This window comes from Hemiscyllium ocellatum, assembly GCF_020745735.1.
Source record: "Hemiscyllium ocellatum isolate sHemOce1 chromosome 27 unlocalized genomic scaffold, sHemOce1.pat.X.cur. SUPER_27_unloc_4, whole genome shotgun sequence".
NCBI lineage: Eukaryota > Metazoa > Chordata > Chondrichthyes > Orectolobiformes > Hemiscylliidae > Hemiscyllium > Hemiscyllium ocellatum.
The window spans coordinates 750,838-769,076 of record NW_026867509.1 but is presented as its reverse complement, the minus strand read 5'-3'; the positions used below and the strand labels follow the sequence as shown (position 1 = coordinate 769,076).

Below are 18,239 nucleotides of genomic sequence, written 5' to 3'. Positions count from 1 at the left end.
ACTGGTGAAGGTTAAGTGATGCAACTTCCGTGGTGGATGATTGTTGGTGAAATGGGAATTGTGTCCATGAGTTGTTCCTTCACTCCTACATTTAGCACAGTGCGTTGATACAGATGGTACCCAAAATAGCCATCACTGCATTTGGTGATAGCCAAACGACAAGATGATCAGCCCAAAATCATCGCCATTTCAATCAGTCGAAATAACAAACTTAGTGCCCTGACTGCAAAGGACGCCATACTTAATGACACCACCACCTGCCTCACTGCAACGACGGCACGGTGTCACAAGCAGATAGCGAATCCATGCCAAAACAAGCTAAGTATGGAGTTCTGATATGTTGTTATTCATTCTGTTGTCCAAAGTCCGAGTTAAAGGAAAGCAGAGCAAAATATAACAGACAGTAAAGAACAGAAAACCTTAAAAGTGATCTGAAGTAAAGTCTATTGGATATGTGTTTGGAGGTGAACTAAGTGAATGTTTGCAAGTCAGAAGCATTAATGTAGAAAAGGAAGCGTGGAGAGATAATATAATAATACTTGCAGAGGACAGAATTGTGAGAAACTGTTGAAGAACAAATTGAAGTAAGTGAAAAAAGTGCCTGATGTACTTATGTTATAGATCAAGTTAAATCACATTTGAAGGAAACAGGAAGAAAATATATTGGTTTTTCCTTTAACATGGCTTTACCACCTGGGAGCTTCCTTATCCAGAACCTCCACATAAACATGGTGGCTGCAATAGCAGGTCAGATGCTTCGAATGCTGCTGTCTGGAACCGACTCCTGACTCCACAAAGCCTGTCCGGTATCGAAGAGGTACAAGGCAGGAGTATGATGGAATGCTCCCAACTTGTCTGGCTCAGTGCAACCCTCAAAGTACGTAACACTAGTGACACAACTCCGGACAAACCAGCCCAATTGATTGATAGTCTAGATTAGAGTGGTGCTGGAAAGCACAGCACGTCAGGCAGCATCCGAGGAGTAGGAAAATCGACGTTTCGGGCAAAAACCCTTAATCAGGGATTGATCGTGCATCCACAAGCATCCAGTGCGTTGATGAATGACGCTTAGATTGCATGATCTGCAAGATGAACATCAGAAATTCCACAAACATCTTCAGACAACATCTCCCAAACACATGACATCTACGGTCTAGAAGGATAAGGGCTAACAGATTAAATGAGAGCAGCACTGCCTTCAAGCCCCCCTTCAAGCCACTCAATATTCTGATTTGAAAATATATCGACTTTCTGTCGGAGTCGCCTGATCAGAATACTGGAATTCCCTCCCCAGTGGCATTGTCGATCAATCCATGGAGGGTGGCCTGCAGCGGTTCAAGAAGGCAACTCACCTACACTTTCGCAAAGGCGACAAGAGATGAGCAACAAATGCTGAATAGCCAACGACGCCCATATCCCATAAATTAATAAAGAATGACATCAGTTGTAACACAATCTAAGTATACAACCCCGACATTGTGAATGCCAGCCATTTGGCTCATCGAGTCCACACTGAACCTCTGAAGAACATCACAGTCAGACCCATCCGATCCCTACATCTCTTGTGGCTAATTCAACAAACCTGCCTATCTTTGGACTATGCGAGGAAACCAGAGCTCCCACGGGAAATTCACAGAGACACAGGAGAATGTGCAGTATCCACATAAACGATCACCTGACATGGAAAATGAACCTGCATCTCTGGTGCAGTGAAGCAGTAATTATAACCATTGAACCACAGTGCCATCATTACAAGAATGTTCCTGAAAATGTATGATTTGATATTGTCCTACTTATAAATTGTTCATTTCATGATGCTGCAAATTTCCTAGCGATCTCATAATACTACCCTATAGTTGCATACACTAAAACAGCCAAAGAACTTGGTATTCTTGCAGGTTGTTTGAACCATCATCACCGATTGGCCTTCTCATTTAATTTTGAGACAAAATCTGATTGAAGATTTATAGCTCGGGTATCCGTTGATGTGGTTCTGCTCGCCGAGCTGGAAGTTTTTGCTGCAAACGTTTCGTTCCCTGGTTAGGGAACATCATCAGTGCTGTTGGAGCCTCGTGTGAAGCGCTGCTTTGATGTTTCTTCCGGTATTTATATTGGTTTGTTCTTGCCGCTTCCGGGTATCAGTTTCAGCTGCAGTGATTTGTATGTGGGGTCCAGGTCGATGTGTCTGTTGATGGATGTTCTTGCCGTTTCCGGGTGTCAGTTTCAGCTGTAGTGGTTTGTATATGGTGTCCAGGTCAATGTGTCTGTTGATGGAGTTTGGGGATGAATGCCATGCTTCTAGGAATTCTCTGGCTGTTCTCTGTCTGGCTTGTCCTATGATAGTGGTGTTTTCCCAGTCAAATTCATGTTGCTGGTTGTCTGAGTGTATGGCTACTAGAGATAGCTGGTCGTGTCGTTTTGTGGCTAGCTGATGTTCATGGATGCGGATTGTTAGCTGTCTTCCTGTTTGTCCTATATAGTGTTTTGTGCAGTCCTTGCATGGTATTTTGTAGACTACGTTAGATTGGCTCATGCTGGGTATTGGGTCCTTTGTTCTAGTGAGTTGTTGTCTGAGCGTGGATGTTGGCTTGTGTGCTGTTATGAGTCCTAAGGGTCGCAGTAGTCTGGCTGTCAGTTCTGAGACGCTCCTGACGTATGGTAGAGTGGCTAGTCCTTTTGGTTGTCGTATGTCCTCGTTCCTCGGTCTATCTCTTAGGCATCTGGTGATAAAGTTGCGTGGGTATCCGTTTTTGGCGAATACCTTGTATAGATGTTCCTCTTCCTCTTTTCGCAGTTCTGGTGTACTGCAGTGTGTTGTGGCCCTTTTGAATAGTGTCCTGATGCAGCTTCGTTTGTGTGTGTTGGGGTGGTTACTTTCATAGTTTAAGACTTGGTCTGTGTGTGTTGGTTTCCTGTGTACCCTTGTGGTGAATTCTCCGTTGGGTGTTCTCTCTACTAACACGTCTAGGAATGGGAGTTGGCTATCCTTTTCCTCTTCTCGTGTGAATCGGATTCTTGTGAGTGTGGCGTTGATGATTCGGTGTGTTTTTTCTATATCTGTGTTTTTGATGATTACAAAGGTGTCATCAACATATCTGATTCAGAGTTTGGGTTGGATTTGTGGTATGGCTGTACCATACCACACCAAAGGTTAGAACATACAGCCATACCACAAATCCAACCCAAACTCTGGATCAGGTATGTTGATGACACCATTGTAATCATCAAAAACACAGATATAGAAAAAACACACCGAATCATCAACGCCACACTCACAGGAATCCGATTCACACGAGAAGAGGAAAAGGATAGCCAACTCCCATTCCTAGACGTGTTAGTAGAGAGAACACCCAACGGAGAATTCACCACAAGGGTACACAGGAAACCAACACACACAGACCAAGTCTTAAACTATGAAAGTAACCACCCCAACACACACAAACGAAGCTGCATCAGGACACTATTCAAAAGGGCCACAACACACTGCAGTACACCAGAACTGCGAAAAGAGGAAGAGGAACATCTATACAAGGTATTCGCCAAAAACGGATACCCACGCAACTTTATCACCAGATGCCTAAGAGATAGACCGAGGAACGAGGACATACGACAACCAAAAGGACTAGCCACTCTACCATACGTCAGGAGCGTCTCAGAACTGACAGCCAGACTACTGCGACCCTTAGGACTCATAACAGCACACAAGCCAACATCCACGCTCAGACAACAACTCACTAGAACAAAGGACCCAATACCCAGCATGAGCCAAACTAACGTAGTCTACAAAATACCATGCAAGGACTGCACAAAACACTACATAGGACAAACAGGAAGACAGCTAACAATCCGCATCCATGAACATCAGCTAGCCACAAAACGACACGACCAGCTATCTCTAGTAGCCATACACTCAGACAACCAGCAACATGAATTTGACTGGGAAAACACCACTATCATAGGACAAGCCAGACAGAGAACAGCCAGAGAATTCCTAGAAGCATGGCATTCATCCCCAAACTCCATCAACAGACACATTGACCTGGACACCATATACTAATCACTGCAGCTGAAACTGACACCCGGAAGCGGCAAGAACAAACCAATATAAATACCGGAAGAAACATCAAAGCAGCGCTTCACTCGAAGCTCCAACAGCACTGATGATGTTCCCTAGCCAGGGAACGAAACGTTTGCAGCAAAAACTTCCAGCTCGGCGAGCAGAGCCACAACAATTTTGAGACATCTGAAAATCTTGGTCGTGTAATATTCGGGTCGGTCAGGATTTGAATCGTGTACTGATGTGTATCTCTGCTCCTTGATCATTTCCTTTCAGCGGCGGGAGACTTTAACACAATGTGTTTTTTGTATTCAAAACATGTATTAATATTGTATGGGCGTGGCTGGCAATGCTGGTTCCTACCTCGATTAATCTATGACAGTGCGATGGCGAGCCAACGAATGGACACAAGGCAGTGCATGTGATATAGGCAGACCAGTTACATTCACAACGACACAAAGTTAATGAAATCTGGATACATTTGTCCAGCATATGCAAGAAAAGTCACATTCCATTCTACTACTTCATTCTACTACTTTAAATTTTCCTGTGGAGTATAGTTTTGGCAAAAATCACGAGGAACATATTATGAATTAATTGGATACTGCAAATGAAGTTCAAATGTTGTGTTCTACAGAGAAATGGGTGATACCTGCTTTCATTGAGCAGATTCCAGTAAACTGTAATTAACGCCAGAATTTGAACATCGCCATTACTTGTGCATGCCACGAGAAGTGGCAGAGTGTATCTGTGCTAAATATTGAAAATGAGGGTTGGAGAGAGAGTGACTTTCCAGACAGTGTGAGAGTCATGTTACAGAAACAAATGCCAAGACTTAGCTTCGTGGCAACTTCCACACTAAGGCGATTCTTACTTAGACGTGAAGTGTGCACATTTCCACTTATTTACTCTTGTAATTATATTATTTACCTTCTGTTCCTCAACAGACCTCCGTGGACAACTGATTTCTCTACTGTTCATGTAATCTAATGATGATGCGAATTTTCAGAATCCTGCTGCTGATTTTCACACTTATCTCCGAGGAGATGACTGCAGAAGATGATGTGTTGCAAGTTCGTCTGTGGATGGTTGTTAGGTAAATGGGAATCGTGTCCGTGAATTCCTCCTTTGCCACTGAATGTAGAACAGTGCTTTGGAACAGACAGCTCCTGAATTAACCATCCCAGTTTTGACTGATGGCTATCATTGGATTCTATTGCTTCACTCATGAAACATTTCCTTGTGGAACAAATGTTTGGTTACTTTGATGGAGGAGAGTGGTATGAAAGACTGAGAGGCAGCAAATGAAGTTGAAACGCAGAGTCTCACCTATCTTCCACCACGAAGGATGACATAAGTGTTTCCATTGAGCAGTAATCAGCGAACAGCAATTACTCTCAGAATGAGAACAGCGTAATATATTGTACACGTCACAAGATGGCAGCGCGATTCTGTTATAAACCTTGAAGATGAGGGCTTGAGGAGGAGTGACCTTCCAGACAGTGCGAGCAACTGTCAGCGCGAATGCTTTGTGACAGAAACAAACGCCAAGACTTCACATTTTGTGCAACTTCAACAGCGTGGCATTTCAGAGTTAGATGTGACGTGTGCATATTCTATTTGTTTAATCTTATAAATATCATATTTATCTCCCGTTCCTCAAAGATCACCGCGGATAATTGCTTTCACCACTGTTCATATAGTCTGATAATGTTTCAAATCTGCAGAGTCCTTCTGTTGTTTTCCACTCTGATCTTCACGGAGGTGATTGGAGAAGGTGAAGTGCTGCAACAACCTGTGTGGATGGTTGTTAGTGAAGTGGGAATTGTGTCCATGAATTGCTCCATTGCAACTAAACTTATCACAGTGCATTGGTACAGACAGTTGCCAAATCAGCCACCCCAGCATGTGATGATGGCCAAAAGAGAAGACGATCAGCCAAAGAGAATCGTTGCTTCAATCAGTGAAGATTACAAACTCAGTACCTTGACTTTGAAAGATGCCAGACTTAATGACACCGCCATCTACCTCTGTGCAGTGAGGGCACAGTGTCACAAACAGATGGAGAGTCCGTACTAAAACGTGCACAGAATGGGAGTTCTGCTATGCTGATTTTGAAGTATGTTCATTCGTAACTGTGGGCATCAAACTCCCAAATAAGGAAAATGAAGGCAAAATATGAGGGTAAAAAATGAACAGTAATTGTTAAACATGGTCATAAGTGAGGACAGTTGGATATGTGGAGGGAGGTAAAGGAAAGATATATTTGCAACCGAGAAACATTAATGGAGAAAATGGAAAGTGGAGATATATATTAATAATACTTTCAGAGGACAGAATGGTGATAACCTGTTGAAGAATAAATGGGAGAAATAGAAATACAACGATCATGATGCACATTGATTAAAGATCAGGCTAAATTACAATTGAAGGACACATGAAAATAACAGGGTGGTCTTTCTTTTAAGATGTTGTCATCAACACTGAATCCTCAACTCTCAACATGCTGGGAAATTCGTTGAGCAGAAACCCAACTGGAATTCACCAGAAAATCACGTCAGAGGATAAAATATAACTGTCTGTCAAGTTTCTTCTGACTCCCCAAAGCCTGACCACCTTCTAAAAGGCGCAAAACAGGAGTGTTTTGGAATACACTCTACCTTTCTCGTTGAGTGCAGCCCCAAAAATACTCAAGAATCTTGGCACCATCCAGGACAAAGCAGCCTGCTTGATTGGTACTGCGTCCACAAGCATATGCTGCCTCCACGAATGACTCTCAGTTTGTGTTATCAATAAAATTCACTACAGAATTTTACCAAGATGCAGGACTCCTTCCATCTCGAACGATAAGGGACGGATGCTTTTTGGGAGTGCACTCAACTTCGAAGGCACCTCAAAGCCATTCAACATTCTGACTTCGAAATATATTGGTGTTCTTTGACTGACGCTTGTTCAAAATCTGGAAATTTCATTCCTATTAATATTGTGGACGCAGCAGGTGGACTGGAGTGGTTCAAGACGGTAACTTGCCATCACTTTCTCAAGAGGAACGAGAGGCAGGCAATAAATGCTAGCCACCCAGCGACGCCCAGATTCCACAAAATGAATAAATAAAGACGACAATCAATAGTACGCAAACTTGAAAGCAGGTTGGAAGCAAACAATTGAGCCCACCAAGTCCATTCCGAACCTTAGAAGAACATCCCAGCCAATTCCAGTAACCCTGCACCTCCTATAGCGAATTCATGTAACCTACTCATTTTTCAACTGTGGGAGGAAACCAGAGCGCCCATAGGAAACCCATTCAGTGGCAGAGAGCATATGCAAACTCCACTCAGAGAATCACCTTAAGTTGAAATTGAACGTAGCTGTCTGGCAGTGTACCTCTTCTCTCTCACTATTCTCATGCAGATGAAGGAAACCATGCCACAATGTAATTTATTCCCGTTAACAACCCGTTAGCCTTGTATTGGAGCCGCTGGTGTCCATCTCTAATCGTCTGAGACAATGTGGCGTGGACCATGTGTTTGTTACGCTGCAGGGCATCTGATATCGATGCAGGAGCTACGCTGACGAAGACACAAAGTAAAATTAAGGAAATTCAGTTGCAATGCATCATGGCAATAATGGCAACATTTGATGTTTTTGTTGCGTTGATGGTAAATGCCATTGCTTATTTATTTTTTAAACGTCATTATTGCATCAAAATCCCTTCGATCCACCAGTCCTCTGCATCAGTTGAAGCGGCTGCCAAAATCTGAAAGCAGCTATGTTAACTGGGAAGCTTCAGTTCTGATACTCGAACAGCATGAACTAATTTCCTTCTTCGGCTTTGCTTAGAGAAATAATAACCGTTAAGGGATAACATTTGGTTTAACCTCTGTATAAAACCTAGTGTGTACTTGAACAAACTTACTTTGTAAACACAGACAAGAACAGACGCAGATATGCCGTCACGAAATCACCATCCATTTACATGTACAGAGAATTCTGGTTCTGGCCAGCCATCTCGGAGTCAGTCCATGAAGTGAGGAGACGCGAATTCTGCTTTTTATGCCTTGTGCCCCGGGTTGCCTGACTGGCCCAAGTTAAAAACCCCAATGCAGGACCTCATAGGCAATGAGAGCCACCTCATTCTAAACCCGACAGATCATTAAACAAAAATAAGGAAGAACTGAGTTTGTTCAAAATCTTAAACAGAAACAGAAATAACTGGAGAAACTCAGCATGTCTGGCAGCAACTGGGCAGAGAAACATTAGTTACCTTTTTGGCTCCACTAACCCTTCATGAGAACGTCGATCTTTTCTCACATTAGCCATAATATAAGTGGAGTAAAAAGGAACTTGAAGCTGATTGGTTCAATAGAAGAACAAAGGAGCTTCAAGCTCATTGGCTGTATCTAATGCGGTTGTCAATAATGAACCAATGAGCAGAGATCCGGAATTTACTCAACCTCCTCCGAACTCTTGACAAAAACCATTTTGGCTTCAACTAGTTCTGCTCACATTCACCCTACGCATGTGAATGTGCAAACATGTTGCCTGGAACTCTGTGTTTACTGCTCACAGCTGCAGCACTTCTGACTAGTAGGTTGAAAACTTGTCTTTGCATGTGCTTCAGCCCTTTGGTGGGATTATATTTACTCAAATAGTTTTAGCAAAATAGAAGCAACAATGCTGCCTCCCAAATATTTTTGGAAGAAGTTAAAGAAAGTACACGAGAGAATGACAATCGAAGATTTAGGTTGGAAATTCAGACAGGACTGAAGTCATTGCGAGGATTCAATAGAAGAGAGTGTTTTATATCCACCAAGAGTTTTCAGTTTGCTCGTCAACTTTCGGGAGATGAAATGGAAAATGTTTTTACTTGCATGAAATGGATTCTAATTCAGCTTCCGTGATTTATTTCTCGGGTTATTGATTCAGGTCGATAAGAATATAATAATATTTAATTTTCTATAACTTCTGGCTCTTACAGGACTTTGTCGTGGCGATTCTGTCTCACAAACACCGGCTGCAATCACAGTGAATGAGGGGGATGATGTCCAGTTGTTCTGTAATTACACTACAAGAGACAGCGATCCTCGCTTATTCTGGTACCGTCAACCTCCCAATGGGTTCATGGAGTTTCTGCTCCTGAAAAGCAAATATAGCGAGAAAACGGCGAATTTTCTCCGGGACCGGGTCTCCTCGGATTTTGATCATGGAAACCATGCTATCGAGCTGAAAATGTTGAAAGCAGAACTAACAGACTCCGCAATGTATTACTGTGCACTGAGACCCACAGAGACTCAGAGGTGGCTGACGCTGTACAAAACCTCTAAGAACGTCACTGAACATAGGAGTGTATTAAGCAAACAGCAAGATCAGGTGTGTATCTGAACTTGTTTCCGATTTTACGGTGATATGTCATACTTATCATTTGGACACAAAACGTTAATCAGTGTAAATCTATTACTGAAATAAACTAATGCAGCTAGTTTCGTGAATGTAAAACAAATAATTTATATTGAATCTATGATGATGATCCATTGTTCCAGCGATGAGGTTCTATGGAAAATTAGGCAATTTGTTCTGATGCCGTAAAATCCTCCAGTAATATTGAATTGCAGCATTTGGTTTCACAGACAATGGCTTGTCACAGGTTTCTAACACAAAAACACTGGAACAATCTGAACAACTTCAAACACATTTTGGGATATTGAGTACTGCCTCTGACCCTTCACGTTTTCAATCCCAAAATGGGAATTTATAAATTCACGTACCCAGCATAATGCAGACTTCCTTTAAAATATCAGAAGGAGTTTGGATACAACTGGCATCTGAACAATACAAACCAATTGAAAACATTTCATAGTGGCTGATTATTGAGTCGAAACCATCAGTAAACCAAATCAGTCGCTTCAGCCTTCTGCTGTTAAGCTGGACTGAAATGAACATTTTTCATCCTCTGTGTAAGTGTGTTGATTCTTTGTCAGCAATTCACATCTGGACATTTAAGTTGTGTCAAGACTAGCGGGTTCCTCTTCTCCCTCTGGCAGTAATTAAGAGAAAGAAAATCCTATTTTCATAGTCAGTCATAAAAGATACATTTCTGACTCTGGGTGCTCGAATGAAGTGAAGTCTGTTTCTGCAGAAAATCGGATGCACTTGGTGCTCAGCATCTTTCAGGAGTTAATTTAATCTGCACGGTCGGAATGAAACATTTGTAATCGAAATGGTGAAACCTATTGATCGGATCACACGTTCGATGGCATATTGCGAAGTGAGCAGCCATGCGAGTTTTCTAGAGTCAGTTGCACAGATAGTTTCTGGGAGTGTTCAGTCTTTGTTCCGGGATGCCATTGCACAATGATACACTTCAGTGTCTTTCATCTCAGTACTATCAACAGCAATAATGCCATGAACAAAACAGAAGTTGCTGGAAAATCTAAACAGGTCTCGGAGAGTCTCTGAAGAAAAATCAGTTACTGTTTCGGATCCTGCCATCCTTCCACAGAACTGGAAGAGGCACCACCCGAAACATTAACTCTGACATTTCTTCACAGATGTTACAGACCTGCTGATCTTTTCAAGCGACATTGGCTTCAGTTTCTGATTTACAGCATCTGCAGTTCTTTCGGCTTTTATTCACCAACAATGTTATAACTTCTTGATAATTTAGTCAAGAGAGTGAAGAAGCAGTCATTATCAATCATAGAACCATACAGCACAAAAACAGACCATTTGGCCCATCATGTCTGTTATTTTTGGAACCATTTGGAATGCTAAACATATTACACGAAGGCCATTACAAAACAAATATTTATGAAATACATGTTCATATACTTAATGGCTGCAGTAGGTTTGTCTTCATTAAAGCCGAACATATTGGCAAAAGATTTACACGGATATTGCTCAGTAAGAACCTGGAAAGCCGGGCCACAGAGTTTAAGGTAAATGGTATTTAGATTTGATCTGCTTTTGCACGACTGCTAAAAGAGACAACAGGGTCTCATTAACCTGATTGTCCCATATGCTGATTGTAGGAATATGCAGTATCAGATTTCCCCGTAACAATCTCCTTCCAATCGGGTGCACAGCGTGAAACATTGAAACTATTCATATTGTCGTCTTGGATGTCACTCTGAACAAAGTGAATTTATGATAATTTGATGTTGTCCAGCAGGAAAACTGAACGAAACTACGAATCAGTTGATACTGGCAGAGGCCTGCTTTGAAGCATTGAGCTGCAGCGAATGTGCAGCACCAATAAAACGTGTTGTTCAACTCGTCTGTTTCCAGAACCCTTGCTAGAAATTACCAGAAGATTCTCATTGAATTTATTCGAGGTCTTGACTGCAATAGACCTCGCACTAAGCATGAAAGAACATTGCACGAGATTGGAGGACAAAATGGAGGAATGACTGTGACTGAATTAAGAGAAAGGTCCAGCAGGAAAAGAGGTGATCATGAACATGAAGACAAAAATGGTTTGTTTTACAGTAAAGGCTCAATCGAAGCATTGGCAGTTATTATCTTTGCTTTTCATTAGGTTGTTACCATTCTCACTTGTGATTCTGTTAACATCTCAACTCTGCAGTGAATATGTCAAAACTATGTCCTGGGTGCGCGATGCAATGGATAGCGCACCTGACTGCTAACCAGCAAGATATTGGTGCATCTCCAGCTTGTCTCAGTGCATTTTACAACATGTCTAAACTGGCCTATATTTAAATTCCAACAATTTGAAATAATGATTCACCAGTAATGGATGATGTCTGAGGAGGAGGCCAACACTTGCAAAGCCTTTGGCAATGAGAACAGAAAACCTCTTGTAATAAAGGTGGCTAAAATCCCTGGACCAAATGGAGCCCATTGCAAAATCTTGAATGAGGTGTGAGGAGAGACAATGCAAGTACTGTTGGTTATCGTTGGAAATGCAAGAATTTCTGGCAAGGGTCGTGACGTTTAGAAAGAAGGGAAAATGGCCGAACTATTTAAGAAGGGCGGGAGAAGAAAATAGGAACCAAAGACCTGTTGAATGCCATTTGCAGGGAAAATGTCAGGTCATATCATGAAGCAGACCATAAGTTGATATTTCGAAATAATGATACGTTTGAGATGATTCAATATGACGTTATAAAGGAAAGGAATATTTGACAAATCCACTTGCATTCGTTTTGTGGATTTAAACTGTAGCATCAAGAAGGGACAACCAGCGGATGTGACGTATTTTGAGATATTTGAAAGTTTTTGATAACATACCACGCAGGAAATTGGTAGATAGATTTGCGATTACTAGATTACGTTAAGTTGCTGTGATGAATTAATGCGGAGAAATCAAAGAATGGAAAGGGAAAGAGTATTCAAAGATGGTGGACTAATCATAGTTGACGTGCCTCGAGAATCAGGGATACATCACGTGACAATCTATAAAATGATTGCATGATTCATCCTTATCCCAAACTTCTTGATGTCATTAAGCTATGAGGTAGCTTAATTCGCGTAAGCTACTGGGATGCTGCAGGCCAGCGCAGACAGGATAATTATATTGAAATGTTAAAAATCGCACAACAGCAGGTTACTTTCCAACGAGTGTATCTGTATGTACAAGCTGTGGGTGAGCCGCTTCTTCGTCAGGTAGCCAGTGTGGCGGGATCATAGAACGCAACACTTCTAATGAAGGTTAAAGTGTCATACCAATCATGCAATGCATTTCACAAAACTCGATTACTGTTCAGTCTTTAATCACTTGCAATGAGGATGCAGTGTTCGATTGATTAATATGTAAATCTCAGAACAGGTCTCAAGTCAGTCCAAAGATAACAAGGATTTATTTTAAAAAAGTGACATCTCAGTTCAGACATTAATGATATGTAGTTAGTGTATCCCAACCATTAGTCATACTGGTTCTGTTTCCGAAGTGGGAAGTTTCAAATATCACAGGAAATGACTGTCTACAGTTTTTGAACAAAATTGAATGCACTTGCAAAGACAAATCTGCAGACGCAATGTTACCCCATCAAATTTTATGTGCGTATGCATGAGTGTGAGGGAGAGAGAAACGATGTGTGTTTGGGAGAGGGAGAATGTGTGCTTGAGAAAGCGTGCGCATGAGTGTTTTGGAGTATATGCCTGTTAGAGGGTGTGCATGTGAGTGTGAGTGTGTGCGTGTGAGTGTGTCTGAGAGACAGTATATATATGATGAAGGGTCTGAGAGTGATCGCGTGCCCAAGAGTATGAGTACGTGTATGGTTATGTGCTGTGTGTGAGGGTGTGTGTCAGGGTGTATAGTGTCGTGGAGGACCCTGGAGTGTGACATGAATCACATCCTTTTGAAGCTGTCCTCATGAATACCGAAATTGGCTATCAGCCTCTGCTCGACAACTGTTGTGGATCCCAAAGTTCTTCTTGGTGGATAGTCACCTGAAGATCCGAGGCCGATCCTTCTTGACTCACGAAATGTTCCCCATCTGGGAGGGAGCATCCCCTTTTAGAGATTGTTGCGTGATGTCCATTCATCCATTGTTGTAGCTTCCTCTTGGTCTCGCCAATATACCATGCCTCAGGGCAACCTTACTTGCAACATTTGAGGTCGACAATTTTGGCTGAGTCACATGAATATCTGCCACTCACCAGGTGGATGGCGTCCCCAGTTGTTATGATATTCTGTCATGTCTTGCAGCGGTTGTCATGACAGAGATGCATAAACAGACCATTGTTCACAGCAAAACTCCCAGCCTTCAAGACGACATTGAACTCAAGAGCAAACATCCCAACAAAGAGCAAGGCATGTAAGACCATCGACATGGATAGTACAGTTAAATGTTGGGCCACTACCCTCAACGTGTGTGGCAGTAACTCACGTGATTCAGCCAACGTTTTCTATCTCATAGATTGCAGGCTATGCTGCTCTCAGGCATAGTATATTGGCCAGACCACGCGGATCCTAAGACAGTGGATAAATGAACACAATGTAGCAATCACCAGCCAAGCATGTTCCCTCTCAATCGGGGAACACTTCAGCAGTGAAGTATATTCGGCTTTGGATCTTCGGGTGAACATCTTCCAAGGCGGACTTTAGATCCAAATAAGACAGAGTAGTCGAGCAGAGGTTGATCATCAAGTTCAGTATCCATGAGAATGACCTGAATCGAGATTTTGGGTTCATGTCACACTACAGAGTATTCCACTGCACTGTACATCTTCACACACACACTCACATGCACACACACACTCGCTCTTACAAACATGTTTTCTCTCAGACACATATTGTCTCTCAGACACACACATACACATGCATCTGCACACATATATTCACACGCACATCCACTGACAGGCATTCCTTCACTTTCGTAATATGCACCGGATTAAGCGTTGTTAAGCATTGCTACATGCCTGTACGAAAAAAGACTGCACATTTTACATGTTTAACAACTTATCTCCATCTGGCAGATTCAGAGTTGCATATGGAATATACTGAAAAATGATGCCTTTTGACTCGGATTTGCTGCGAAACTAGTGTGTGTTAAGTTGTCAATGAAATATGCACCCTCATTAATAGTGGGACAGGCCTGATTTAATTGCATGGATTATCTGGACTCTGCCTGCATTAGTTTTCGCCAGGCCCTGACTATTATTGTGCAATCGCTCGTCTCCAACAGTCACAGAGGGTGTTCTGTCTTTTAACTGCCCGTGGTGATATTGGCGCCATAATAATTTCAGAAAGTATTAACTGTATCAGAGTCTTACCAGGTTCCAATCAGTATTGAACCTATGCTTGCCTTCATGATTTGTCGGCATGATTTTGCCCTTGCCAGTCAGGCCCTGATATGTGTTTAATAATTCTCTGTCTCCTCAACTTTCAAGTTAACTTCGTTCTGTCTTGGTGTTTCAACAAACCCTGCTTTTTGTTTAAATCTGAATAATCCATGCACCCACACCTTCGTGCATTACAGACAGATGTCCTTGCATCGTATTTCATTCTTCAAGAAACAGATTGTATTTTCAATTGTTTGTATCTCTTTAATCGCCAGATTAACCTTAGGTGGTGCAGATATTGCGATGACTCTTCAGGTTCTGTATCTCGTCAGCATAATTCTACTCGTTTGACCTCAATGATTATCACACAAGGATCCATCTCACTTTCTGTTCATAGGGTCACTGAGCCATAAAGTTATTGCAATATGGGATAACATAATTATTTCCATTACAGTATGTTAACTTGTTAGTATTGTTAATGCTATACCAGACAGCGTCAATGTGTATATGTGACTTGACTTTGACACTCATTATATTACATTAGATCTTCTCGATTTGACTTATTTTGGATCATTTCTCTTTCTGCATTCAACTATCGGTTAATAAGTCTGTCTTGATGAAGTTAGATATGTTTTTGTTTTAACTGCATTTGGATCAGTTGCACTTATTATCAGATCGGAATAAATTGACAACACTGTTTCGTTTCCTTCTACACGTCTTTAGGTCACGCCCAGAAATTAAATGGCCTTTCTGTGTCACACTAAAGGGTTGTGGTAGCCTGGGTATATTGAAAAGAATTCACTTTATTGGCCAATTACGTCTGTGTATAAAATGATTGGCACATGCTTATGGCATCTCGGCGAGCGAATGCTGATGAAGATGTTGTTAATTCTTTTTTTCACAGCACCTGTCTATTTGCACACACGTGCATTTATTCAAAAAAGTTCCTTTCTTCGTTACTCTCTCATGCCCTACACACGAACATGTTGTGCAAAGTTCCTGAACCAAACTAAAGCATCGAACAAAGTGAAGGATGGCATAATTTTATTTCCTGTAATGCCCAGGTGTCAGCTGGGGCAGGGGTAAACTGACAGTTCTGTAAATTATGGTCACAGCAAATCTACTGCACTGACATTCAGTGGATTTCTGATGTTTTGGCATCGATTCTATTTTTCTCTCAAATATTGCTGAATGGCTTCGATGGGTTATTATTTCATCAAATCATTCATATTGCCATTGCAATGATGACTTATGTAATTGACGTGATTTATTCCTTTCATATGCTTTGTTTATGTAATTTGCATTTAAATCTGCGATGACTTATCTGAGTTCCTGAATTGCTGAATTCGATCACGAACACTGCTCTTTTAAGTGAAACAGATTAGCTTCAGACCAATAATGTGCCCTGCATAGTCACTGAATATTGATTTAGAAACGAAAGCTTGAAATTTGTCAAGTTATAGTTATGAGGACCACAATCAAAATTCAACAATTCCATGATTCAAGGTGGTAGATATTTTAGTTTGTATATTGGTAATCCTCATAAATATAATTTCTATAATTTTGAAAATCAACAATGTTGGAATGTATCAAGCAGCAACATGTTAGGTTTGGAACTGAGAAAATGTCCATCTTCTCTGTCCTATCAGAAACTGTGATGTACAATAGAGAATGAATCAAAACAAATCTCCCTTCTGAATTGTATTTTTCCACAGTCAACATGGATTGATGAAGAAGAAAATACATCTTTCCCTGTGCTGTCCCAAGCAAAAGAGTTTGGGAACGTGGAATAGGAAACAGCTACAGGAGAAACTCTAGGATGACTTCTGCAGCAAAGATTTACAAAGGAACACAGCTCAGATAAATTACAGAGATATTTTATTCTGGTCTGATTTGATTATGTACAAAATAATGAAAATAAAAACTGAACTGGCTATTGTAGCGAATTAGATTTCTTTAAACTAATTTGAAAGTTTTTCCTTGCTTTGCTTTTAACTCAGCAGTCTGCTCTCTTGTGATCACCTCAATCCTCAGGCCGGAGAAGTTCTTGTACAGCCTCATGCTCTTTTTGTTTCACTGTGTGTGACTGCACTGTAATAGACCGCGGTGTCTGACAGCTCAACTGTGTTAACAGCCAGAGTGGTGGAGCCTTTCTTACGGTCGACAGATATTTTAAATCTTCCTTCAATTCTTTCATCCCTGAATGTTGAGCCGAGGTACTCGGGAGCTTGTTTCGAGACCTGTCTGTACCAGAACACAACGTCATTCGTGGAAATAGTAAAGGTGTGCTGGAGTGAAATGTTTTGTCCGACTATTCCCTGATAAATAGATATCAGGACTCCTTCTGACTGGCAAGGAATAGCTGCAAAACAAGATCAGAAGTTTACAAAGTCAACTTAACGTTTCTTTAACGAGAACTAAATAAAGTGTCCGTGAAATAAGCATTTCTCTCTGTCGTGGTATATTAAAGGCAAAGCTGTTTTTCTGTCTGTCATTCAACTTTAAATATAACACAACAGAAGAGAGAACATCAATTGATGGCCCTTCCCATACTTGTCTGGAGTAATCATTAATAAGATTTTGTAGCTTCACCCTACAGTAACAGGAAAAAACGTTCTGAAATAGCTTTATCATGTGTAATACTCAACACATATATAAAGGTAAACATGGCAGCAGAGACATGGCACCGCCAAGATATTGTGCAATGGCATTCACACATTGTCTTACTGTGCTTACATCGCGCAGTAATATATTCCGACGTCCTCGACCAAGGTATCATCAATTGAGATGATGTTGAACTTCTTCGCTCGGTCTAAGGACAGCATGTATCGACCTTTAGATTCATTGCCCTGGTATATGGACCCGATAAATGTTGGAGCCCCTATCAGTGTTTGCCTGTACCAGGCTACTGTTTCTGTTGAACTAACGACAAGCTGACAGTCCAGTTCAACCTGCTGCCCTTCCTTTGACACCACCTCATATACATGTGAGATCTGATCCTCACACTGGGATGCTGTAATGGAAGAAATGTCAATCAAAAATCAGGAGGTATTATGATATTGGTAAAACACGGCATCTGATTAGAAAAACAAACTCACAAAATATCAAGAACATCAGAGCACCAACGGGAAAAAGATCATTGCAGATCTTTATGTTCATTATGATGAAAACAGAGGCGACACAATGAAGCGTTGGTTTCCAGACCAAAACTGACTCCTTGGACCAAGAATGTCAATGGTAGCTATGTGAGCGAGAGGGGAGACCTTTCAAATCTCCTGGTCGCGAGACAGTCTGACTGAGGACCTGCTGCAGAACAGATTATTGTGTGTCATCATCACGAGACGTAATTGTACGTCAGACTCTGTGATTGGTTTGCTTCAAATAATGTCCTTTTGCAACTACAAGTGAAAATGATCTCTCTCCCTCTTCTGTGTCTCCA

At 41.5% G+C, this 18,239-nt stretch overlaps 1 gene segment (V, D, J or C); it reads left to right on the top strand.

The window, feature by feature from the left end:
• Window positions 1-8,592: 8,592 nt before the first annotated feature.
• On the top strand, window positions 8,593-13,837 carry LOC132808241 (T cell receptor alpha variable 19-like). The segment is given in 3 exon segments: window positions 8,593-8,644; window positions 9,036-9,427; window positions 13,679-13,837. Coding segments are annotated over 3 exon segments (603 nt in total).
• The last annotated feature ends 4,402 nt before the right edge of the window (window positions 13,838-18,239 follow it).